Below are 19,700 nucleotides of genomic sequence, written 5' to 3'. Positions count from 1 at the left end.
TTTTGCTTTACATATTTCTCAGCATATCTCTCTTCTTATGGATTACTTTCTCTTTTAAAATATACCCATATGTTTAATATACTCATATGTTTAAGTCACATATGAGTATATCTAATAAGATAATGAAATTCAGGCAGAAAATCTTAGTTTTCATAGCTTAATGATAGTTATGGAATAGACCAACAATAACAACAAAGAACAATATTTAACTTAAATTTTATTTTAATGAAAATTTCAAAACATCCAGGTTCAAAAAAGGAAGGCTTTTATTTTTTTAAATAAAAATAATTCTAAAAATCTTAAAACAATTGAGAGTATATGTTTATAATTAAATGCATTCAAAATTAAACTCATATAAATTGTTTTTGGTCGAGAAGAAAAAGTATAGATAGAAGAAGGAAGCATATCTCAATTTTTCAAGTTTTTGCTTGACAAATAGTTCACAAGGAAATTTTATCTGACATTCAAACTTAAGCTCAAGAATTTACTTAAGTTGGCTGTTGGCATATTTTAAAGAAGTAGAATATTCTGTGATTAAAAATAAAGAAAATATTAGAAAGATGAATCTCTGTTCATCATCCTTTGTTAAACCTGGTGATGACTGTTGCCCTCTTTGGGGGATGGCACCATTGCCCATTAACTGTGGAAGGTAGACATTTGGGAGACAGCATGGTGTCTCCCTCTTAGTTATCCTACCAGGTGCTGTTTATTTTTTACTTTTCAGACCAATACCTTCTCAGTTCATTCTTATGACATCTCTCCTGCACACCCACCTGCCTGTCTCACTCCCACTCCTGAAACATCCCCCTAACGGCTTCTCCTGCATCCACTGTTTCAAGCCTTACAGTGTAGCTACAGTGAATTTAAGAGAAAACAAATCTATTTGTGCTCTTCTCATGATTTAAAATGATGTGTTTCAAATAATACCTCAAATCTTTAATTAGCTAAAAGATCCCATATGATCTGATCTAGCTTCTGCTACCTTGCTAGCTTTGAAAAGAGCCATATTCTTTAGGGTTAGGATTAGTAGTGTGTGACGTAATCACACACTACTAAAATAGTAGTAGTGCTCTTAAAATAACAGTAGCTTTAACACAGAAGTTTATATCTTAGGTTAACAGCAATCCAAACACTGGTATAGTAAATTCATTGTTCTCTAGGATCTAGGCTACTTTCATCTTGACATTTTGCCATCCTCATAACACAGCTTCCAACTTTAAGGTCAAAAGTGGATGTTCTAGCTACACCATCAAACCTTCATTCCAGTCAGCACAAAAGCAGAAAGGGAAAGAATTGGTAAGTCCCTTGAAAATGGGATACATGGAATAAAAAAATATTAATAAGACATGAAATGTCTTTGACTTATACATTCTGTCTTATTTTCCTGATCTTGGCTGATCTGTAAGTATGTCCAAAATAATTTTTCTAATTGGCAACATTCATCATTTAAAATCCTTTTCACCCATGGGTGCTTTGTGACAGAGAAGGTGAACACTAAACTGAAGATCAAGTCTAACACCAGGCCCAGAACAAGAGGGAGAAGATAAATTAAACATGAGTATATGGAATCTCAGAAACTTAGATAATTCTCTGCTGTTCAGAAAGAAAAAGAATAAGTGAAATATTGTGAGACTCAAAAAATGACTACATGTTTTTCGTGAGAAATACTTCAAATCTTAAAATTGCATGCCTTAATACATTTTGTTTGTTAAGTATTGAGGCTAAGAGGAATTGTTGCTCGTGAGAGACAAAGGTCTGAAAAGGAAAACAATCACTGGACTTGTATTTAATCACTTTTTATTTTCTCAGATCTCGGTCATGTTATTATCTGGCTTTTGTGCTTACATAACTTAATTAAGCAAGTTCAGGCATCAGTGGGAATAGGAGAGCAAGATGAAAGGGTAACAATTTAAATGGATTGCCAGCATATGCGTGATATGGATGGAGATGAAGCCTATTAAGGACCTCATTCAAGGAAGAAGCTCTTGACATTGATCATTTGTGAAAGGGAATTTTTTTTTCTTACCCACATACTTGGTTTTGTACACTTGTCTACAAACCTTAAGCAGTAGTACATCTGATCATCAACTTGTGGAATTACTAACACGGAGCCACTTTGAAAGAGCAGACAAGGTTATTAACTTTTGTAGGAAATGAAAATTTGGCCTTAATATACATGTGAAATTGAATTGTCTGTAGCACAAAGCTTTGGAGATTACCCATGCAAAATGAGAAAACTATCTAAATTTAAAATTGTCCTCAGTACAGTGAAATGTAATTTTGCAAACCACATTTTTACTGCAGTGAAATCTGTGAAGAGATTGGCTCTATTAATTTAGATTTAAACAGAGGCTCCGTGTCTTCTAAAAATGGTAAATGAGATGGAAAATGTACTTTAAGGAGAAAAAAGAGTTTTTGAAAATGCTGCAGGCAGGCAGGCTCCATACTCCACATCTTTGAGTCTACTCTGAGACCAGTTGGCTTCAGAAGAAGGTCTTGATCTACTGTGACAGGTAGTTGGAATAAGGACATGCAGACAACACCTCAGTTACAGGTAGCAGGTTTCAAGAATAGGATAAGAAGCAAATCAAGTAAAACCCAAAGCCAAAGTCACTGACAGCTCTTACTTAATAGTAGGTAGCTGAGTCCTTGACAGAAAAGAAAAGATTAAAGAGAAATTGAATGTATTTTCTCAAATATCAAATAACTTTCTTACAATCCCTGCCTGAAAAGATAGTGTAGGTAGGGGATTTGATGACACAAACTACCTTCTCACACAAAAGTTTTTTGTATGAAAAGAAATTTAGTTTTCCAATCCCTACTTTGAGTTTCTTTAGGTTACAAGGACAAAACATGTTTTATTAATTAAATCATTAATTAAATAGATTACTATGTTTTGGGGACCATGATTTCATAACTTATCGTTTAGCTATCAAGAATACATACATGCCAAAATAAAATCAGTTGTCCTTTCCTCATCTTTACATTGTTTTCTTTTTGCTTTCAAGGTATTGCTGTGCTTTACTTACATCTCTTTGAAGTGTTCGGGGACCCTGCCTACCTCCAGATGGCACATTGCTATGTGAAGCAAAGCCTGAACTGTTTGACCAAGCGTTCCATTACCTTCCTTTGCGGCGATGCAGGACCCCTCGCGGTGGCCGCTGTGCTGTATAGCAAGATGAACAATGAGAAGCAGGCAGATGATTGCATCACACGGTAATCATGTTTTTTTGTAAGGATTATTATCTAGACATATTGCATTTTGCATATATCAGCAAAAAAAACATTCTAGTGAATACTTTTCTTGGCAGATAAATTTTATTCCTGCATTTGATCAGTTCTTATATATTTTTCCTGTGTTGTAGTTAAGAAACAACCATTGTAATCCCTGTTTTATTGCAAGATACAAGACATCGTCATGTTCCAGATTAAACATGAGTTCAGTAACATTTGTGAGATCAAAAACCTAATCAAGTGATTGCTAATCCAGCATCAGAAATTCAAAGAAATGCATTTAAATTCTTGCATTTGAGCCTAGAGAGGCATCCTAAGGGACCACAACTAATTCAAGACTGCCTTTCTCAGGGACAATGCCATGTAAATCCAGATTTCCATTTTTAATACAAGTCATGGCACTCCACTGGAACCTTATGAATTATGAATTACTAAACTTTTGTATTAATAAACTTTATTTGTTGCCTTATTAGAGTTCATTGAGCATGCCTTTGAATTTACTAAGGAATCTGACTGCCATGCAACTCCATGTAGGGCTCATAGGCTCCCACTGAGCATGTTTACACTAACAGGAGAGTTGCAAACTCAGCAGCATTTTAATCAGTGATTATCACTGAGTTGTCCATGGTTTTTCATGCCCAGTATTCTCTATTATAAATTACCACCCAAATAACATTATCATCACCAGTAAAGTTAGTTAAGAATCTCTTAGTTAAACAGTTGGCTTTCCATATCCACAGTTTTACATCCATAGATTCAGCTGTGGATCAAAAATATTACAAAAAAATTTTCTTTTTTACTGAATAGTACAGACTTTTTTTTTTTTTACATATTGTTATTCTCTAAGCAATACAACTATTTACATAGTTTTTATATTGTATTGAGTATTGTAGGTAATCTGGGGATGATTTAAAGTAGATGGGAAGGATAAGTATAGATTATATGCTACTATGCCATTTCATATGAGGGTCTTGAACATCCACAGATTTCAGTACCTACCAGAGAAATGGGAACCAATCCCTATGAATGCCAAGGGGTGACTGTACTGTGTGGTGGTGTGTATTTCGTCAACAGGCTTTTTGGACATAATTATGTTGTATTTAAAGAAAGAAGCATTCATGCCCATATTGTTTAACCACACATGTACACAAATTGGCAAAAGCATACACAAACAAATTCTCCCTCTTCCTTCAATTTTTCTTTATTATATTTTTCTATTTTTTTCTTATTACTATTTTCATATTGTAACTTTCACTGGAATTTTTTATTTTTTACTTTTTTTTTTTTAACTGGGGATTGAACCCAGGGGTGCTTAACTACCAAGCCATATCCCCAGCCCTTTTTTTATATTTTATTTAGAGACAGGGCCTCACTAAGTTGCTTAGGGCCTTGCTAAGTTGATGAAGCTGACTTTGAACTCACAATCCTCCTGCCTCAGCCTCCCAAGCAGCTGGGATTATAGGCATGTGCTACTGCACCTGGCTTCCACTGGAAATTGTAAGAGAAGGAGAAAATGAGTGGGTCAAGGAGTCTTTTACTCTATAATGCTTTGTTAATAATTATATTTAAAAATCCCCTGAATTGACATGTTTTAGTGAGCTCTTGCATCACTGTGACCAAAAGACTTGACAAGAACAATGTAGAACAGGAAAAGTTTATTTGGGGGCTCATGGTTTCAGAGGTCAGTGTCCATGGTTGGTCAACTCCATAGCTCTGAACCTGGGTTGAGGCAGAATATCAGAGTGGAAAGACATGTCAGAGGAAAGCTGTTCAAGTCATTGCAATCAGGAAGCAGAGAGCTTTGCCCACCATTAACAAAATATAAATCCTAAAGGCAATCCGAGCCATTGACATATCTCCTCCAACCATACCTCTTACAGTTACCACCCAGTTAATTCATAACAGTGGATTAGGTTAAGGTTCTCATGACCCAATCATTTCATCTCTAAAAATTCTTGTATTGTCTCACACATGAGCTTTTGCAGGACTCTAAACCATTTTTTTATGTATAACTATGCTACATCTATTAAAGGTTATAAATTATGTAGTACAACTTATTTAGTGTATGTGGAAGAAAAAACTCTAAAATTGTATTTCAAGGCTGGGAAATATTTAGGATAAAACATATTACCAAGCTTGACCAAAATGGCAAATGGAATGATTGCTTTAAAGTTAATTAAAATATGTTCCGTCCATAACAATTGACTTGTGTGAGACTAACCAATACAAAAGCTATTCCATACTTAAATTTGAAACACAGAAACTACCTTTTTTCTTTTTTCTTCAGCAGTTTAAAAAACCTCACAAGGTTCATAAGATAGTCTTATTCAGTGAATTGCTCCTAAATACCATCAAATTAAATTGTAGTGCTCCCATATTTTACAGATGATGCCGCCATTTCCCAATATATGTGCAGCCAAATAGTAAGAGTTTGCTGTGTGAGGAATGTTAATGGTATTCATTGAAAACAGGGTATTCAGATTGGGGATTGTATTCAAACACTAGTTAAACAAAATTAAATGTACACCTCTACTGGCTGCTCAGAATCTTTAGTAGTTTATGTGCATAGAGAAACACTGCAACTCTAGAGAGCAGCATTTACTAAACTTACATAGACACCTGTCTTCACACATCTTGAAGACCTAGTCTAAGAAACACTATACCAAACATCAATGTTGGTTTATTAAAATCAGAAGAATGAGTTAAGATTCTGTTTTTTCTTGATAACCTTGGTAGCAAAATTTTTTATTTTTTATATCTTTTTATATTTTTTATGAGATTTTCAAGAATATAACTGGAAGACTTGTTAAGGTTAAAAATTAGGAATACAGATATATGACAGAAAAATATACTATTTAGATTTTTAAAGTTCATGGTAGAACAGAAAGAAGAATTATTTGTATATGCTTGCTTCATATTTCTTAATTTTGAGTTTAAAATCCAAAAGGACCTCTGAAATCATAAAAAACCTAATTCTTCAACAAAGAAACTGAAATTCAAAGAAATTAAGTTTTTTTCCTTGAGTAGAAATCTTAACCTTGGGCCTTTGAGAATCTTGTGTTTTTGTTGTTTTCAGGGGGGTGTTGTTTTTTTTTTTTTTTTTTTAGAGAGAGAGAGAATTTTAATATTTATTTTTTAGTTTTCAGCGGACACAATATCTTTGCTTGTATGTGGTGCTGAGGATCGAACCTGGGCCAAACACATGCCAGGCGAGCACGCTACCGCTTGAGCCACATCCCCAGCCCCGGGGGGGTGTTTTTTGTACTAGGAATTGAACCCAGAGACACTTAACCACTGAGCTACATCCCCAGTCCTTTTTATATTTTATTTTGAGACAGGGTCTCACTAAGTTGCTTAAGGACTCTCCAGGTTGCTGAGTCTGGCTTTGAACTTGTGATCCTCCTGCCTCAGCCTCCTGAGCCATTGGGATTACAAGCATGCATCATCATGCCTGGCTGACCATTTTTACTTCTCTGGCAAGGGTCCCTGACTCCTCAAAAGGAGTGTGTATGTGTTCTTGTTCATATTGTCCTGCTGATGACCAAGGGGTGGAGGAGTGGACCACAGTACATAGTATCACAGTTGGTAGTTCTTTCTACTGCCTGAGATATATCATGTCCACTTTTACCCTTCTTTTCTACACAGAGGCATTAGTTCCACAGCACAAATAGAAAGCATAGCCTGTTAGGTACCCAATTAGGTGACAAACCTGACATATTTAGTGCTTTAGAGCCATACTTAGACTGATGAAGAGCTTTAGCTTTCTAGACAGGAAATGTATCAACTTTCTGCTTTTGTAGTGTGATGGGTCAGAAAAGAACTACTTTTTTTTTTTTTTAACTTACAAACCTTTTGATATAATACAAAACCAAAACACTCTCCCAATAACACCCTGAGGAAATACTGCTAGTTCTGGGATAGAAGTAGCCTATTTCTAAATGTCTTTATTTTTCCTTCAGTGACATTTCAATGACTTCCTTATCTCTCTTTTAAAGATTGGTTGTTATTAATATCAACATAATCAAAACAAATAAATGGAGCTGGAACAATATGGTTGCGGGTTTGAGAGTTTACAAAAACACAAAATAACCATTATGATTTATGAATGCTATTATTATTTTTTCTTAGCATGTGAAACATGCAGTCAAAAGTCCAACTGTTGCTAACCTCTGATTCAACTGGTTTAGTGATATGAATTAAAATCCAGGGAAAAAAATGAAATACTTCCCTTATTACCCTAAAATCCATTGAAGAGATACTTTGAGCATATTTTACTTGTAAGTATATGAAAAGTATTTGCTACTTGGCTTTGAACAACCTAAATTAATTAGAATACTAATTTTGTATCGCCACCTAATGGTAGTATAAGTGATAACATTGGCAAAGAGAAAGGAATGGCAATTTCTAATTTCAAGCATTTTATTTTGACAGGAACCTCATTAGCAGTAAAAGAATAATTGTTCTGAGTAATATATCCATAGTGCATGTTTGCTTTAAAAAGTATCTTAAATTCTCCCTTTTGAATAGTTCTTTGATTTCCTTTTCAAAAACAAATCAAAAATGCTTTTTTAAATCTAAATTCTATATAACTCAATGCATTTATATTAAAATGATAATAGGTTCTTATCTAAGTGCAAACATTCATTCTGTTTACTGCAGCAGTTTTAAACAGATTTGTGTTCTTTATAGTCTCAGTGATACTGAGGGTACCATATCTGGTTTGAGGAAAAAAAGAGAATTCTTAATAAATGCTTTTGAATTCTTTTGAAAATTAGGGATGTATATGTGTGTGAATGTGTATACATATTTATATGGTAGTGAAATAGAAAACATAGTGGCCCATAATTCTGCCACCCACATAGCCATGAATGATGATGAGCAAAGGTTAAACAAAGTATTATGAAAAAATACAAAGAAACATCTGACCATGGTGACCCTGTTTCTAACATAACCTCTGCTCCACTGTGAGTTTATTGCTTATTTTTTAAAGGAGAAAAAAATTACATGAGCCAGCATTTGCATATTAATTTGAGATGCCTCAGTTCTCAAGGTGTAATGTGAAAAAGTTGTAACTTTTGCAATAACTGCAACTAGCCGTGCCCTTTCAAACTCCTCTTTCCTATTGGGAAGGAAGTTCCCTTGAAATCTCCTTTATACCTTTTTCTTTGCCTTTGTTTCATCACTATTAGCTGCTTTCAGTCACTAAAATCATCTAATTCTGTCTTTTTGAAACATATTGTCTTCATTTTAAATGTTAAGCATATCTTTCCCCCTCAAAGCTTATGGAAGTAGTAAAGAGGGAGGATTATTTTCCTTTTTACAAGTATGCTCCCTGTGGAGCTGAGATTCTCCACTCTCCCTGTTGGTGTACAACCTGGTATTTACTTGGGTTTCTTTTATTCTTGTTTTTTGGTAAATATTGGTCGCCCCCATATATTAGCAGGGGGAGCTGTATACCTTCTCAGCTATACCCTTACCTCTGAGTATGTTAAAATGAAAGTATAAGTAGTTGTACATTCTGCCAAATGTGCAAACATTTGTTAGAAAGAAGATCCACATACATACACAAATGCAGATAGTTCCCTACCCTGTTCTTATACCTCAGAGAAAGCCACATCGTCCTCAGACCCTTCTTAGAGTAAATATAAAACCTATTTCAGTCTGTAGCTAAGCGAGTATATACAGCCCACACTGCATTTTCAAAATTCTGTGTGAATAGCAAAGACATTTCTCTATCACATTACTCCTCTACCCACTGCTAAAAGGAAAAAAAGTTTCATTCTCAGAGTTTAACTATCAAATGTGATTTCTTTTCCAGTCTTATTTACCTCTATCTTTAACTTCCTCCTATCTTCTGATTCCCTGGGGCTTCCCTCTTTGGTCCTCTGGGAAGAAAACTTCAGACTTTAGTTATCCTGCTCTGCCATGTACTTCTCATAGCTGCCTGCATCTGGGGCTAGATGATATGGAGGATAGAAAGAGAAGTAAAGCAGTGAGGTTCACCCTTCCCCCAGGGGAATATAGCTCCTCATATCTGTGAGAAAGTTTTCTTCCTTTGGAGTTCTGGCTCCTGTGAGTTCCATTGCTTTTACTTCTGCTGGCAACATAAGATTTCCTGTAGACTGGAGCACAAGAGAACAAAGAAAAAATTACCCTCCCTCTCCAGGTATTAGGCTCTCCCTTTCCTGTTCATCCTTGAGACAGAAGTAAAGGACTGCTTTTAGGGCTGTCAGCCCACAGGGAGCCACCTCTGGGCTTTGGGCCAGGGGCATACCAGAGGGGAAAACATGACAAACTTACCTTTAGTTTGGTGGATCTTCAAATTATGGTCTTCTTCCCCATTCTGCCTTCTTATGTTTACTTTTCAGGGTTCTCAAATAGCTGCTTCATGTTTTCTGTCCAGCTTTGGGAGACTATATTTAGTGGGAGAGGTATGATTGAGTGTGCTTACTCCATCTTACCTGGGACCAGTAACAAAAATAACTTTTATCTGAGAAACTGAATTGAGTTTGTCAATAGAGACCTAATAAATTATAATACATCCACTTAGCTCAACAGTCCTCTGTAACTGTTATAAAGAAGGAATCTGTGCCAGTATGTAATGATTGTAAAGATGTGTTATTCAACAAAGGTGTAGAACATGGTGGGATATATTTATATTTATAAATATGTGTTTTTATGTCTGTATGTCCATGAAATAAATTTAGGAATACATACCAAAAAAATTGGTCACCAAGGTCATTTCTGAAGATAAGAACTAGAAGGCTGAGAGACTGGAAGACAGGGACATGATACTTTTGTGCCATCTACATGTGTTGTCAATTGCAGTAGATCAGGCTGCCATACAGATTCTTCACATTAAGGAATAAACCAAGGAAGGAGATGAGTGGGATGTAGCAAGCCTTTCATTTTAAGGAAATAGTGGTCCTTTGTGTGTTCATGTAGTCCTTTCTCCAGGCTGCATGCTCTGATAACCAGCAGTTTGGTTTCTCTGATGCCAGTTGCCTAATTACTAGTCTTAGGATATAGTTCCATGAAGAACTAGGAGGTTCCAGGCAGCCTCAACCACCACTCACTGTATTCTTTTCCTTTGATTTTTTTTTTTTTTTTGTATGCTCCATTATAAACTAAAGAAAAAAAAATTTAATTGAGGGCTAAATCTTTGAACCCGGATTGTATACATATATATCTTTATACAAATGTGATTTATATGCATAAAATATCTATACAGTGTGTGTGTCTGTGTGTGTGTGTGTGTATTAATGTAACATTTTTAAGTATTCACCAGTAGCAATCCCTGTCAGATTATTTTAGGCATGTGTTTCTATTCCTAGGCTAATTCACCTAAATAAAATCGATCCCCATGCTCCAAATGAAATGCTGTATGGACGTATGGGCTACATCTATGCTCTTCTTTTTGTCAACAAGAACTTTGGAGTTGAAAAGATTCCTCAAAGCCATATTCAGCAGGTACCACAAATTGATGCTTTTTAGAAGTCTTTTTGGGAGCCCATTTACTTGCTCATTGCCGAACCTATTACCTTTGTCTCTCCAGTTAGCACATCCTTCTACTTAAGAAAGAGGGTGTATCTTGACTTTTAGAAGTCAGACACAGAGGACCAACAGTAATTCACACTAAATGCTGCTGGAAACACTGGGGAGAGACTTGAGTCAGAAGGCCACCTGCTCCATTTGAGAGTTTAGAGACTCTTTCAGAGGAAGGTCAGGGCTAGATTTCACCCCCCAGATGCAGATGTCTCCTTTTATGCCTGGAGGAGTTTATGCTTTCCTTTGACAAGTGAATTCTTGTAGCACTAGTAAAAGAGTTCAAGATCCTCCTTGTCTTTCCTCACTTCATTTCTCACTTCTCTGAGACACTTCTCTTCAGTTGAAGTAAACAGTGCCCCTCCCTGGCAGAAGTTTAATGTACCACATTTTTCAGTACCTCATAGCAAAAGCTCCTTGCCTCCACCAGAAAAATTTTTATTCTAATTGTCTTGTTATTTCGGTTGGCTTTCTCTCTGTAGATTTGTGAAACAGTGTTAACCTCTGGAGAAAACCTAGCTAGAAAGAGAAATTTCACTGCAAAGTCTCCACTGATGTATGAATGGTACCAGGAATATTATGTGGGTGCTGCTCATGGCCTGGCAGGAATTTATTACTACCTGATGCAGGTAATGGATGAGTATGGTGAGACTTTAAAATTTGCTTCCCGACTGACACGTACACTGTATTGGATCGGAAGATAGACCCTACAGCTTTGTTTTATCCTTCTGGCAACTACAGCATCATGTCAGTTGCTTGACCCAAACAATGGTAACTTTGGCCTCAGTGCATTTTAAAGTGTATAAACTTAAAGACACTGTGCTTTGAGTTGACATTTGATTTGTAGGTGACCATACCTTCCTACCTATTGCCACTCATGATGACTAAAAAATTTTGACCTCTAATTCTATATGAAGTGCCCTTTGCTCTTCTCTTTCAGCAAATGCCTTTAATTAATATATTCCCATATTATAAGATAAAATCCACTGAAACAAATTTTCTAGGAGTGAAACTAAAATCAGTAGAAAACAAATGAGTATATGTTACCTGTAGCTCTTCAGTGAATTTTGAATAATATACCTGAAAAACAGCTGAATGTATTCTGCCCAGCTAGGCGCAGTGGTGCACACCTGTAATCCCTGAACTGGATAGACGAGCAGTGAAGGCCAGCCTCAGTAACTTAGCAAGACCCTGTGACAAAATAAAAATTAAAAACTGAGGATGTAGCTCAGTGGTAGAGTGCCCCTGGGTTCAATTCCCAGTATTATAACAACAACAACAAAGTGCTACATCTAACAGTTCTTGGATCCTGTTAATATTGGGAGACATCAACTAAAGTCAGATAGACTTAGAGGTCACTGTAGAAACATAACTTGAAGAGGTCAGAAAAAACTTCTCAGAGAATGTCATTTTAGGGGACTTAGAAGCTCTCCTTAAAGAGAATTGGTACTTATGAATAAGAATTTATGTTAAAAGAAAATAAATTCTTAATGGCAACAGAGGGTACCCCTCATCTTCCCAGAGCACAGTGTGGTGTAAAGTGCTTCATTAATATGTTCAAAATGAGTGCTTGGATATACACATTATCAGCTGGTTGAGTAGCCAGCTATAATAATACAAAATGTCAGGCCTGCTTTCTCTGACTCAATAATGAAAATAGAGCTGAAAAACTCAAGGTTATTACTGATTTTTGAATGCAAAATCACAATTTGTATGTTAGTGCCAATCAGATGTCAGCTGTAGTAATTATTCTGCACTTCTCAATTAGAAGTTTTATGATTAGGATTTTTGACAATTTAGACTTGAAGTTCCTTTATTTTTCTAGCACATTCCCTCAGTGGCTCTTTTTATCTAGAAGTACATGTAAATTATTAAAAAGTTTACAGGGAAGGAGAGTTCATGTCTTCTGGAAGTTCAGGGTGAATTAAAATCATATGTGTCAGTGACTGGATTACCTCGCTGACTTTTCTCTTTTTTATTAATTTTTTTAAAATTCATATATGGCAGCAGAATATGTTGCAATTCATATTACACATATAGAGCACAATTTTTGTATCTCAGGTTGTATACAAAGTATTTTCCACCAGTTTGTGTCTTCATACATGTACTTTGGATAATGATGACCATCACATTTCACCATCATTTCTAACCCCACACCCACTTCTTTCCCCTCCCACCTCTCTGCCCTATCGATATAGCTCAGTTGGTAGAGTGCTTGCCTCATTAACCTTTCATTAAAACAGGTAATGAGAGGACATCTACTCTGCCTCTTTTTCATTAGTTGTAAAAAGAAATCTGAAAATCTAAGTACTGATTTTTTTCATTTTCAGGTTATTATCTATTTGAAATGATTTCATTTTTAATCCTGAAAGTTCATTTAGTAAAAGCCTCTATATCAATAAAATAAAGCAATATTATTTTTAGGCCATGTTGGACAAGTTTACTCATTCTACACTAACACTTTAAATTGAGCTTTAACACTATTTCTTATGTAAAGTATAATCCATATGTCCCCTGAAGAACTTTTAAAATCTTGTGAAAGATGTTTCATCAATATTGCTTCATTCCCAGCACTGCCTCCTGCCTATGCTTCACACCACTGCCCACCCCACATGCCCCACCCCCTGCCTGATAAAACAACACTTAAAAATAATTGTTTAAGTAATGAGCAGTGCATTGAATTAAAAGGATCAAAAAGGGAAGCTAAAAAATTGTATCAAGAGTTGCCATTCATATGCTTTATATCAATATGTCCTATAAATCTGTATATCATTTTGTGAGATAATGCTGTATATAGATGAGTTTCAAATCCTCTACAGAAAGATATGATTTAAAGTTATGCTAGTTTGGTATCAGATTCCATGTCTCCTAACTTGTAAGTGTCCTTTTCTATTGAAAACATTACCTGACACTTTCTGAATATAATAGTGAAAGTTGTCCTTGCTTACCTAATGAATCTCTGTGAATTTTAGAGCATGTTATAGGTATTGAAACTTTAGGAAATTTCTTCTACACTCACATTCTCAAGTGTTTACTTAGGAAACTTATATGTATGCAGATAACAACAAATGCTGAAAAATAATACATACAGAAGACCATAAGCATTGACTGATGGCCAAGTTTTATTTTGATTTAAAAATTATAAAGTGAAATCACAAAAGATTAAAGCAAAATGATGCACTAGGTGAAATTCAAAGCTTTTTAATGACTCTTTATTCCTTTTGGTCATGTTTCTCTACTGGTTTAAAACTCATACTGAGTCCTGAGAAAGTCTGTTTGCTTCAGCAAGACTAACAATTTTCTTTCTTATTTTTAGCCCAGCCTTCAAGTGAGCCAAGCAAAGTTACATACTTTGGTCAAGCCCAGTGTAGACTTTGTTTGCCAGCTGAAATTCCCTTCTGGCAATTATCCTCCATGTGTGGATGATAATCGAGATCTGCTTGTCCACTGGTGTCATGGAGCCCCTGGGGTGATCTACATGCTCATCCAGGCCTATAAGGTACTGTGTACTTTCTCATTTGAGAAAAAATTGGAAAACATAACTAAAATTTTTTTATTTAAAATGACTCTTACAGTCCTTAAAAGAGTAATATAATTCATTTGTTAGACTTAAAATCACTTTGCTAAATGAATTATTGTCTCAGTATCCATTGTTCCACAGAAGACATTATTTCATAGAACAAGAGACTGCTTCACTGACAGAGTAACCAAGATTATGACATCAGTGACAGAGCCAAAATAATATCCCAGAGGCTGAATTAAAAATAGAACCCTCATCCATTGCTGATGGGAATGTGAAATGATATGGCTTCCATGGAAAATGGTTTAGTGGTTCCCTCACAAAATTAAACATTTAATTAACACATAATCTAGCAATTCTACTCCTAGGTAAAATACCCAGAAAAAACTGAAAACAAAAATTCAAACAGATTTGTATGCACCAATCAGTGTTCATAACAGTTCCTCAGCCAAAAGGTGGAAATTATCCAGGTACCCACCAACAGATGAATAGATAAAGAAAATATGCTATATATGAGTCTTAAAAAATATTGAAGTTTTAATATATACTGCAACATTCATAAACTTTGAAAACATGCTAGGTGAAACAAGCCAGATACAAAAGGATAAATACTTTATGATGTCATCTGTATGAAGTGATGCTGGAGTCTTGGGGAAGGGAGTAGGGAATGGGGATTTATTGCTTATAGGTATAGAATTTCTGTTGGGAGTATTAAAAAGTCTTGCACATGGGTAGTAATGATGGTTATATAACAAGGTGAGTGTAATTAGTACCACTGAATTATATGCTTAAAAAAGTGTAACTGATAACTTTTATTATTTGTACATCTTACCACAATAAAAAAAAATACAAATATCACTCCTAAAAAGGCTGGTATGGATGGCATTGCCACAATCAAAGAAAAGATTTTTAATTGAGGGGAAAAAAATAGAAGTAAACTAAGACATGTATAACCATTGGTCTAAATCAAATGTAAGTTATGTCTGTAGGCTATAAATAGGCATCTCATAACTAAGCAAGCTTTTAGTATATCAAATTCTACATTTCAGAAAGTCAGATATAATAGAAGAGCTTTTAAAACTGCCTTATTCTGCTTTTAAGGATTTGCAATGGGATATTAAAAATACCTACTCAAGAGTATTTCTTAAGTCTTTGTTCAAAATATAGCAGGCAATAAAAGATAATGAAGATCTACTTGTGTTGTTCTGATAGTTATGTTTATAATCAGTTTCTTCCCCAGTATATAAACAAACTTCCTATTCAATAGTAGCAATATTACATACAAAAGTTAGCATTTGTACTTCTGAGAGTGACTCATGATGATAGCAAGTTTCAAGTTAAATAATGCTGCTTAAATGATCACACCCCTATACACAGACACATGCACATAAAACAAGACCATGTAGACAAGGTCAGGCCCAGTTAATTAAAAAAAAGCAAAGCCAATTTTAATAGTTTTTTACTACCAGTATAACACATCTCTGTCACTAAATCCCTTGCCTTTCTTGTCAGGCCCTCTCTTTTCTTCCCCTACTACTTCTTTTTTCATAGCAGGAAGGAACCTTCTTTTATATTCTGTATAAGAAAACTCACATTCCTTGACTCTTCAGGTGTTCAAAGAGGAGAAGTATCTCTGTTGTGCCTACCAATGTGCAGATGTGATTTGGCAATACGGTTTGCTGAAGAAGGGGTACGGGCTGTGCCATGGTGCTGCGGGGAATGCCTATGCCTTCCTGACTCTTTACAACCTCACGCAGGATGTGAAATACCTGTACCGGGCCTGTAAGGTAGGGTTCAGACTGCCAGAAGCAAAGTAGCTTCAAAAAATTGAGGGAAGCGCTTTCATTCATCTCTTGATATTAATTTAATTTTTAAATCATGAATCATCTGTAGGTAGTGAACGTTGTTTAAGAAAAACCTTCAAATGCTGTTTGGTTGAATTTAGTATTCCTTTTAAAGGGCATAATTCTACTCAAAAGCATTTATGTGAGAAAAAAAGGTATAGGGTGATCTTGTTGCTGCTTCTTCCATTACCTTGATAATCTGTGGCTTAGACCACTCATTATATTTCCTTCTAAGCTATGTATGAATGGCATTTATCTCTTTTCTCCAACTTGATAGTTTTTGACTTTTCAGAATAACACTTAGGGTCAATATATCAACCTCTAGGGTCACTGAAACAAATTATTCTAGCAACTTAATTTGGTCTCATTGCAGTTTGCTGAATGGTGCTTAGATTATGGAGCACACGGATGCAGGACACCAGACACCCCCTTCTCCCTCTTTGAAGGTATTTTTCACACATTACTTATATACCTTATAATATCAGCAGCTACTTCTCTGCTTGGTAATGTATTTGAATTTGAGGTGTACAAACAAATTAATTTGATGATCATTTGTTATAGTACTTACTAATACAAGAAGTCAGTATTAAAAATCACTACATGTACCAGCACAGACCTAATAGTGGTAGTCATAATGGTGACCACCATTTATGGAGTCAGGCACATGCTGAGCATTTTGCAGATGCTGTCATAAAATCATTTCAGCAAAAACATAAAAGCATGTTATTCTTATGTCACAGTTAAGGAAACTGAGACTCAAGAGAGGTAAGTGGCCCATGGTGCCATGGGGAAGGAACTCACATGTGGTCAATGACAGGGCAGAGACTTGAACTTGTATGGTTCCATTCTCTCCCCTGTCTTCCCTCTGGATAAAAAGACTAGGCACCTCACAGGGATCTCCTGTAATATAGAACTGTAAAGTTTATAAATATAGACTGTTTCCATTTCATTTAAATTTTTGCCATTAATACTCTAATGTTGTTAATGCTAAAAAAAAAAAAAAGTAACTCTATAAAAATGGGAGTCATTTGGTGTAATAACTTTTATCTCCTTCTCTTCCTTCAGGAATGGCTGGAACAATTTATTTCCTGGCCGACCTGCTAGTCCCCACGAAAGCCAAGTTCCCTGCATTTGAACTCTAAAAGGAAAGCATGCTCATACCCTGCAACTTACAGCATGACCCTTTCTGTATATTCAATCCTGGTCTAAGTGCTTTCATTGCTTTTCAAGGAAACAGAATCAAACTATGTGCTTGATTGAGTTGGGTTTTGTTTTCCAGAATTTGTCTTTAGTTGATTTTTTTTATTATGTACTTTTATTTAAAAGTATGCAAGGACATCTGTTAAGTTTCTTCCAAAAGGAAGGATGGGTGATAAATACAGTATTTTGTGGTCATTTGCATGTATTTTAGAATTTAGAGGAAAATCTTATTTAAATTTATGAATATAACCATCTGTTACTGTTCTAAAAATGTTTGAAAGAAACTAAATACAGATAAACAAGGTTACATACATGACCATGATTGAATATTGCCCTCACCTCTTCTGTGTCATATATTTCCTCCAACAGGAGGGTGGGCAGCTTTATGACTTGGTCTTTCTCTAAGTGGTTGATTATAAAAGGGGACAAAATATAACTATATGCTTCCAGGTGAAAAACTTGCAAGAATTATAAACTAGACTTGGGACCTTACGTACCATTTTTCAAATTCTTGTTGTCTTTTTGGTCTAGAAACATACTTTCAAATCTGCCTCTTTATCAAAAGGCATCCAGATACTGTATGCCAGCCTTTTTATAAAAAACTTAAAATGTGATGGTTGTCATGAACTTTCTGATGTGTAAATTCAAGATAAACTAATAACAGCTGTTTATTGTTTTCTCTAAATGAAAAAATACAGTGTATTTTCAAACTATTAAATTTGTTTGCTCTTTGGTATTCAAATTAATTAGATCACAAAGCTGATTTTCTGTGGGAGAGCTCAGAATCTAGTCTGCTATGTTTGATCTTCTAAACTTTGACTTGTATTTTACTTACTTCCAATGACTGTGCTTTAAGTGCTGGTTGTTTGGTACAAGCCATAAAATATATTCCGTTCTATTAGTTTATCTGAACATTGGTCTTTTCACTGAAGAATACAGCTTCTACTTCTGCTTAAAAAAGGGTGGGAAGGGCATTGCTCTGTAGCCAGTAACTTAAAAAAGAACATAAGCTTTGGATAGAAAATTGTGTTCATTAAGAGAAATTACCAGAGGTCATGCTTTTAACAAGTTAATCTTTTCATATCCTAGGCTAATAGTTCCTCATTTTCTGAGATACTAGAATCAGGTTTTACATGGCAAATGAAGACTCCTGGTGCTTCAGAGTTCTGTACAATTGTATTGACTGGAATCCTCCTTCTCTCTCCCATAGCTGCCTTTTCTAGGCCTGCTTAGACTCCTTGGGACTGTTTTGGGAACATTTTGTAGCTTTAAAATAACAGGGTCTGAGAATTTTTAGTGTGCCTATTTCGTGGCTTTCTTGGTCACACACACTCAAAAAAATGCTATTTTGCCCTGGGTGTGGGGGGTGGAGGGGAAGAATCCCTACAGAGTGTATGCTGGTTCCTTTTGTTAGTAGTCCCCTGTTACTTTCTGTTAAGCACCACAATAACTAATACTATTGGAAATTGTCCTGCTCTCTAAAGGCTACTTGACAGTAGGATCTAAAAAGTAGCCCACTGCTTAGTTTTTAGGATTAGGTTACTCCCTCCGTGACTGGTATAAGTCAAGGGACTTGTGCCTCTTAGATTTCAGAAGTGCTTCTGGTAAGTTCGTGCAAGCTGTGCCTTTCTTGTGCAAGTTTCAGACAAGGGTGTCAGCCCTTCCAGGAATAAGTACAAGCAGTGCACAGCAAACCACATTTGCCTTGGCCTGGGGATCCAGCTTGAGAGAATACAGCTCATTTGGCTTAATTAAATGTTGTATCATATTGTGTCTGTACTTTTAACTACTGGAGTTACTAAGGGGAAAAGAACCAAACACTCCTTCAGTGAGCCAGGGGAGACTTGATCACAGTTCTTAGTATTTTACTATAATTTGATCCCAGGAAGATATCAAGGCAGGGAGGAAAGCATTTCAAATAAGATTCTTGTTAATATTTGGATTATACTTTAGCAGTTGTTATCCATTAACAAATTCATCTATTCAAGTGTTTTCTTTTTTTTAAGGGTTTTAAGATTATTATTAAACTGACAGGATGTTTGTGCCATTGTTTGTTTTATTTATGCTTAAGAGCTAAGAAAGTTTTGATAGAATTTGAAATTCAGGCGGAAGTTACAAAGACAAGATCTTAAGACCGTGGTGGAGACTGAAAGAAATTTTTCAGTAGCTTTCTTAGCTACTTGGCATCATTGTTTTAGTTCTATTTCTATTATATTTTGACCTCTGATATTTTTCTTCTTGGTTAAAAACTCTTCCCAAAAGTTGCTTCCCAGAAAACTGAATAACATCAATCTCCATGTGAAGACTAGGTAGTAAAATCTTCTAAGCTTTCCAAGCAGTGTCCAATTTATCCCAGC

General features: G+C 35.5%; 1 protein-coding gene across 2 annotated transcripts in view; it reads left to right on the top strand.

The window, feature by feature from the left end:
* Nucleotides 1-18,288, top strand: part of Lancl1 (LanC like glutathione S-transferase 1) — a 32,496-nt gene extending 14,208 nt beyond the window's left edge. For both annotated transcript variants that reach the window (XM_026403345.2, XM_026403347.2), the window contains 7 exons: nucleotides 3,009-3,216; nucleotides 10,569-10,704; nucleotides 11,262-11,408; nucleotides 14,096-14,278; nucleotides 15,910-16,086; nucleotides 16,517-16,589; nucleotides 17,209-18,288. In XM_026403345.2, the coding sequence (XP_026259130.1) occupies nucleotides 3,009-3,216; nucleotides 10,569-10,704; nucleotides 11,262-11,408; nucleotides 14,096-14,278; nucleotides 15,910-16,086; nucleotides 16,517-16,589; nucleotides 17,209-17,285 (1,001 nt within the window). In that variant the 3' untranslated portion in view covers nucleotides 17,286-18,288. The remainder of the gene's footprint in view (nucleotides 1-3,008; nucleotides 3,217-10,568; nucleotides 10,705-11,261; nucleotides 11,409-14,095; nucleotides 14,279-15,909; nucleotides 16,087-16,516; nucleotides 16,590-17,208) is intronic.
* Nucleotides 18,289-19,700: the final 1,412 nt, after the last annotated feature.

This window comes from Urocitellus parryii, chromosome 1 (genome assembly GCF_045843805.1).
Source record: "Urocitellus parryii isolate mUroPar1 chromosome 1, mUroPar1.hap1, whole genome shotgun sequence".
Taxonomy (NCBI): domain Eukaryota; kingdom Metazoa; phylum Chordata; class Mammalia; order Rodentia; family Sciuridae; genus Urocitellus; species Urocitellus parryii.
Note: the sequence above shows the minus strand (reverse complement) of the source record. Positions and strands in the feature narration are given on the sequence as shown.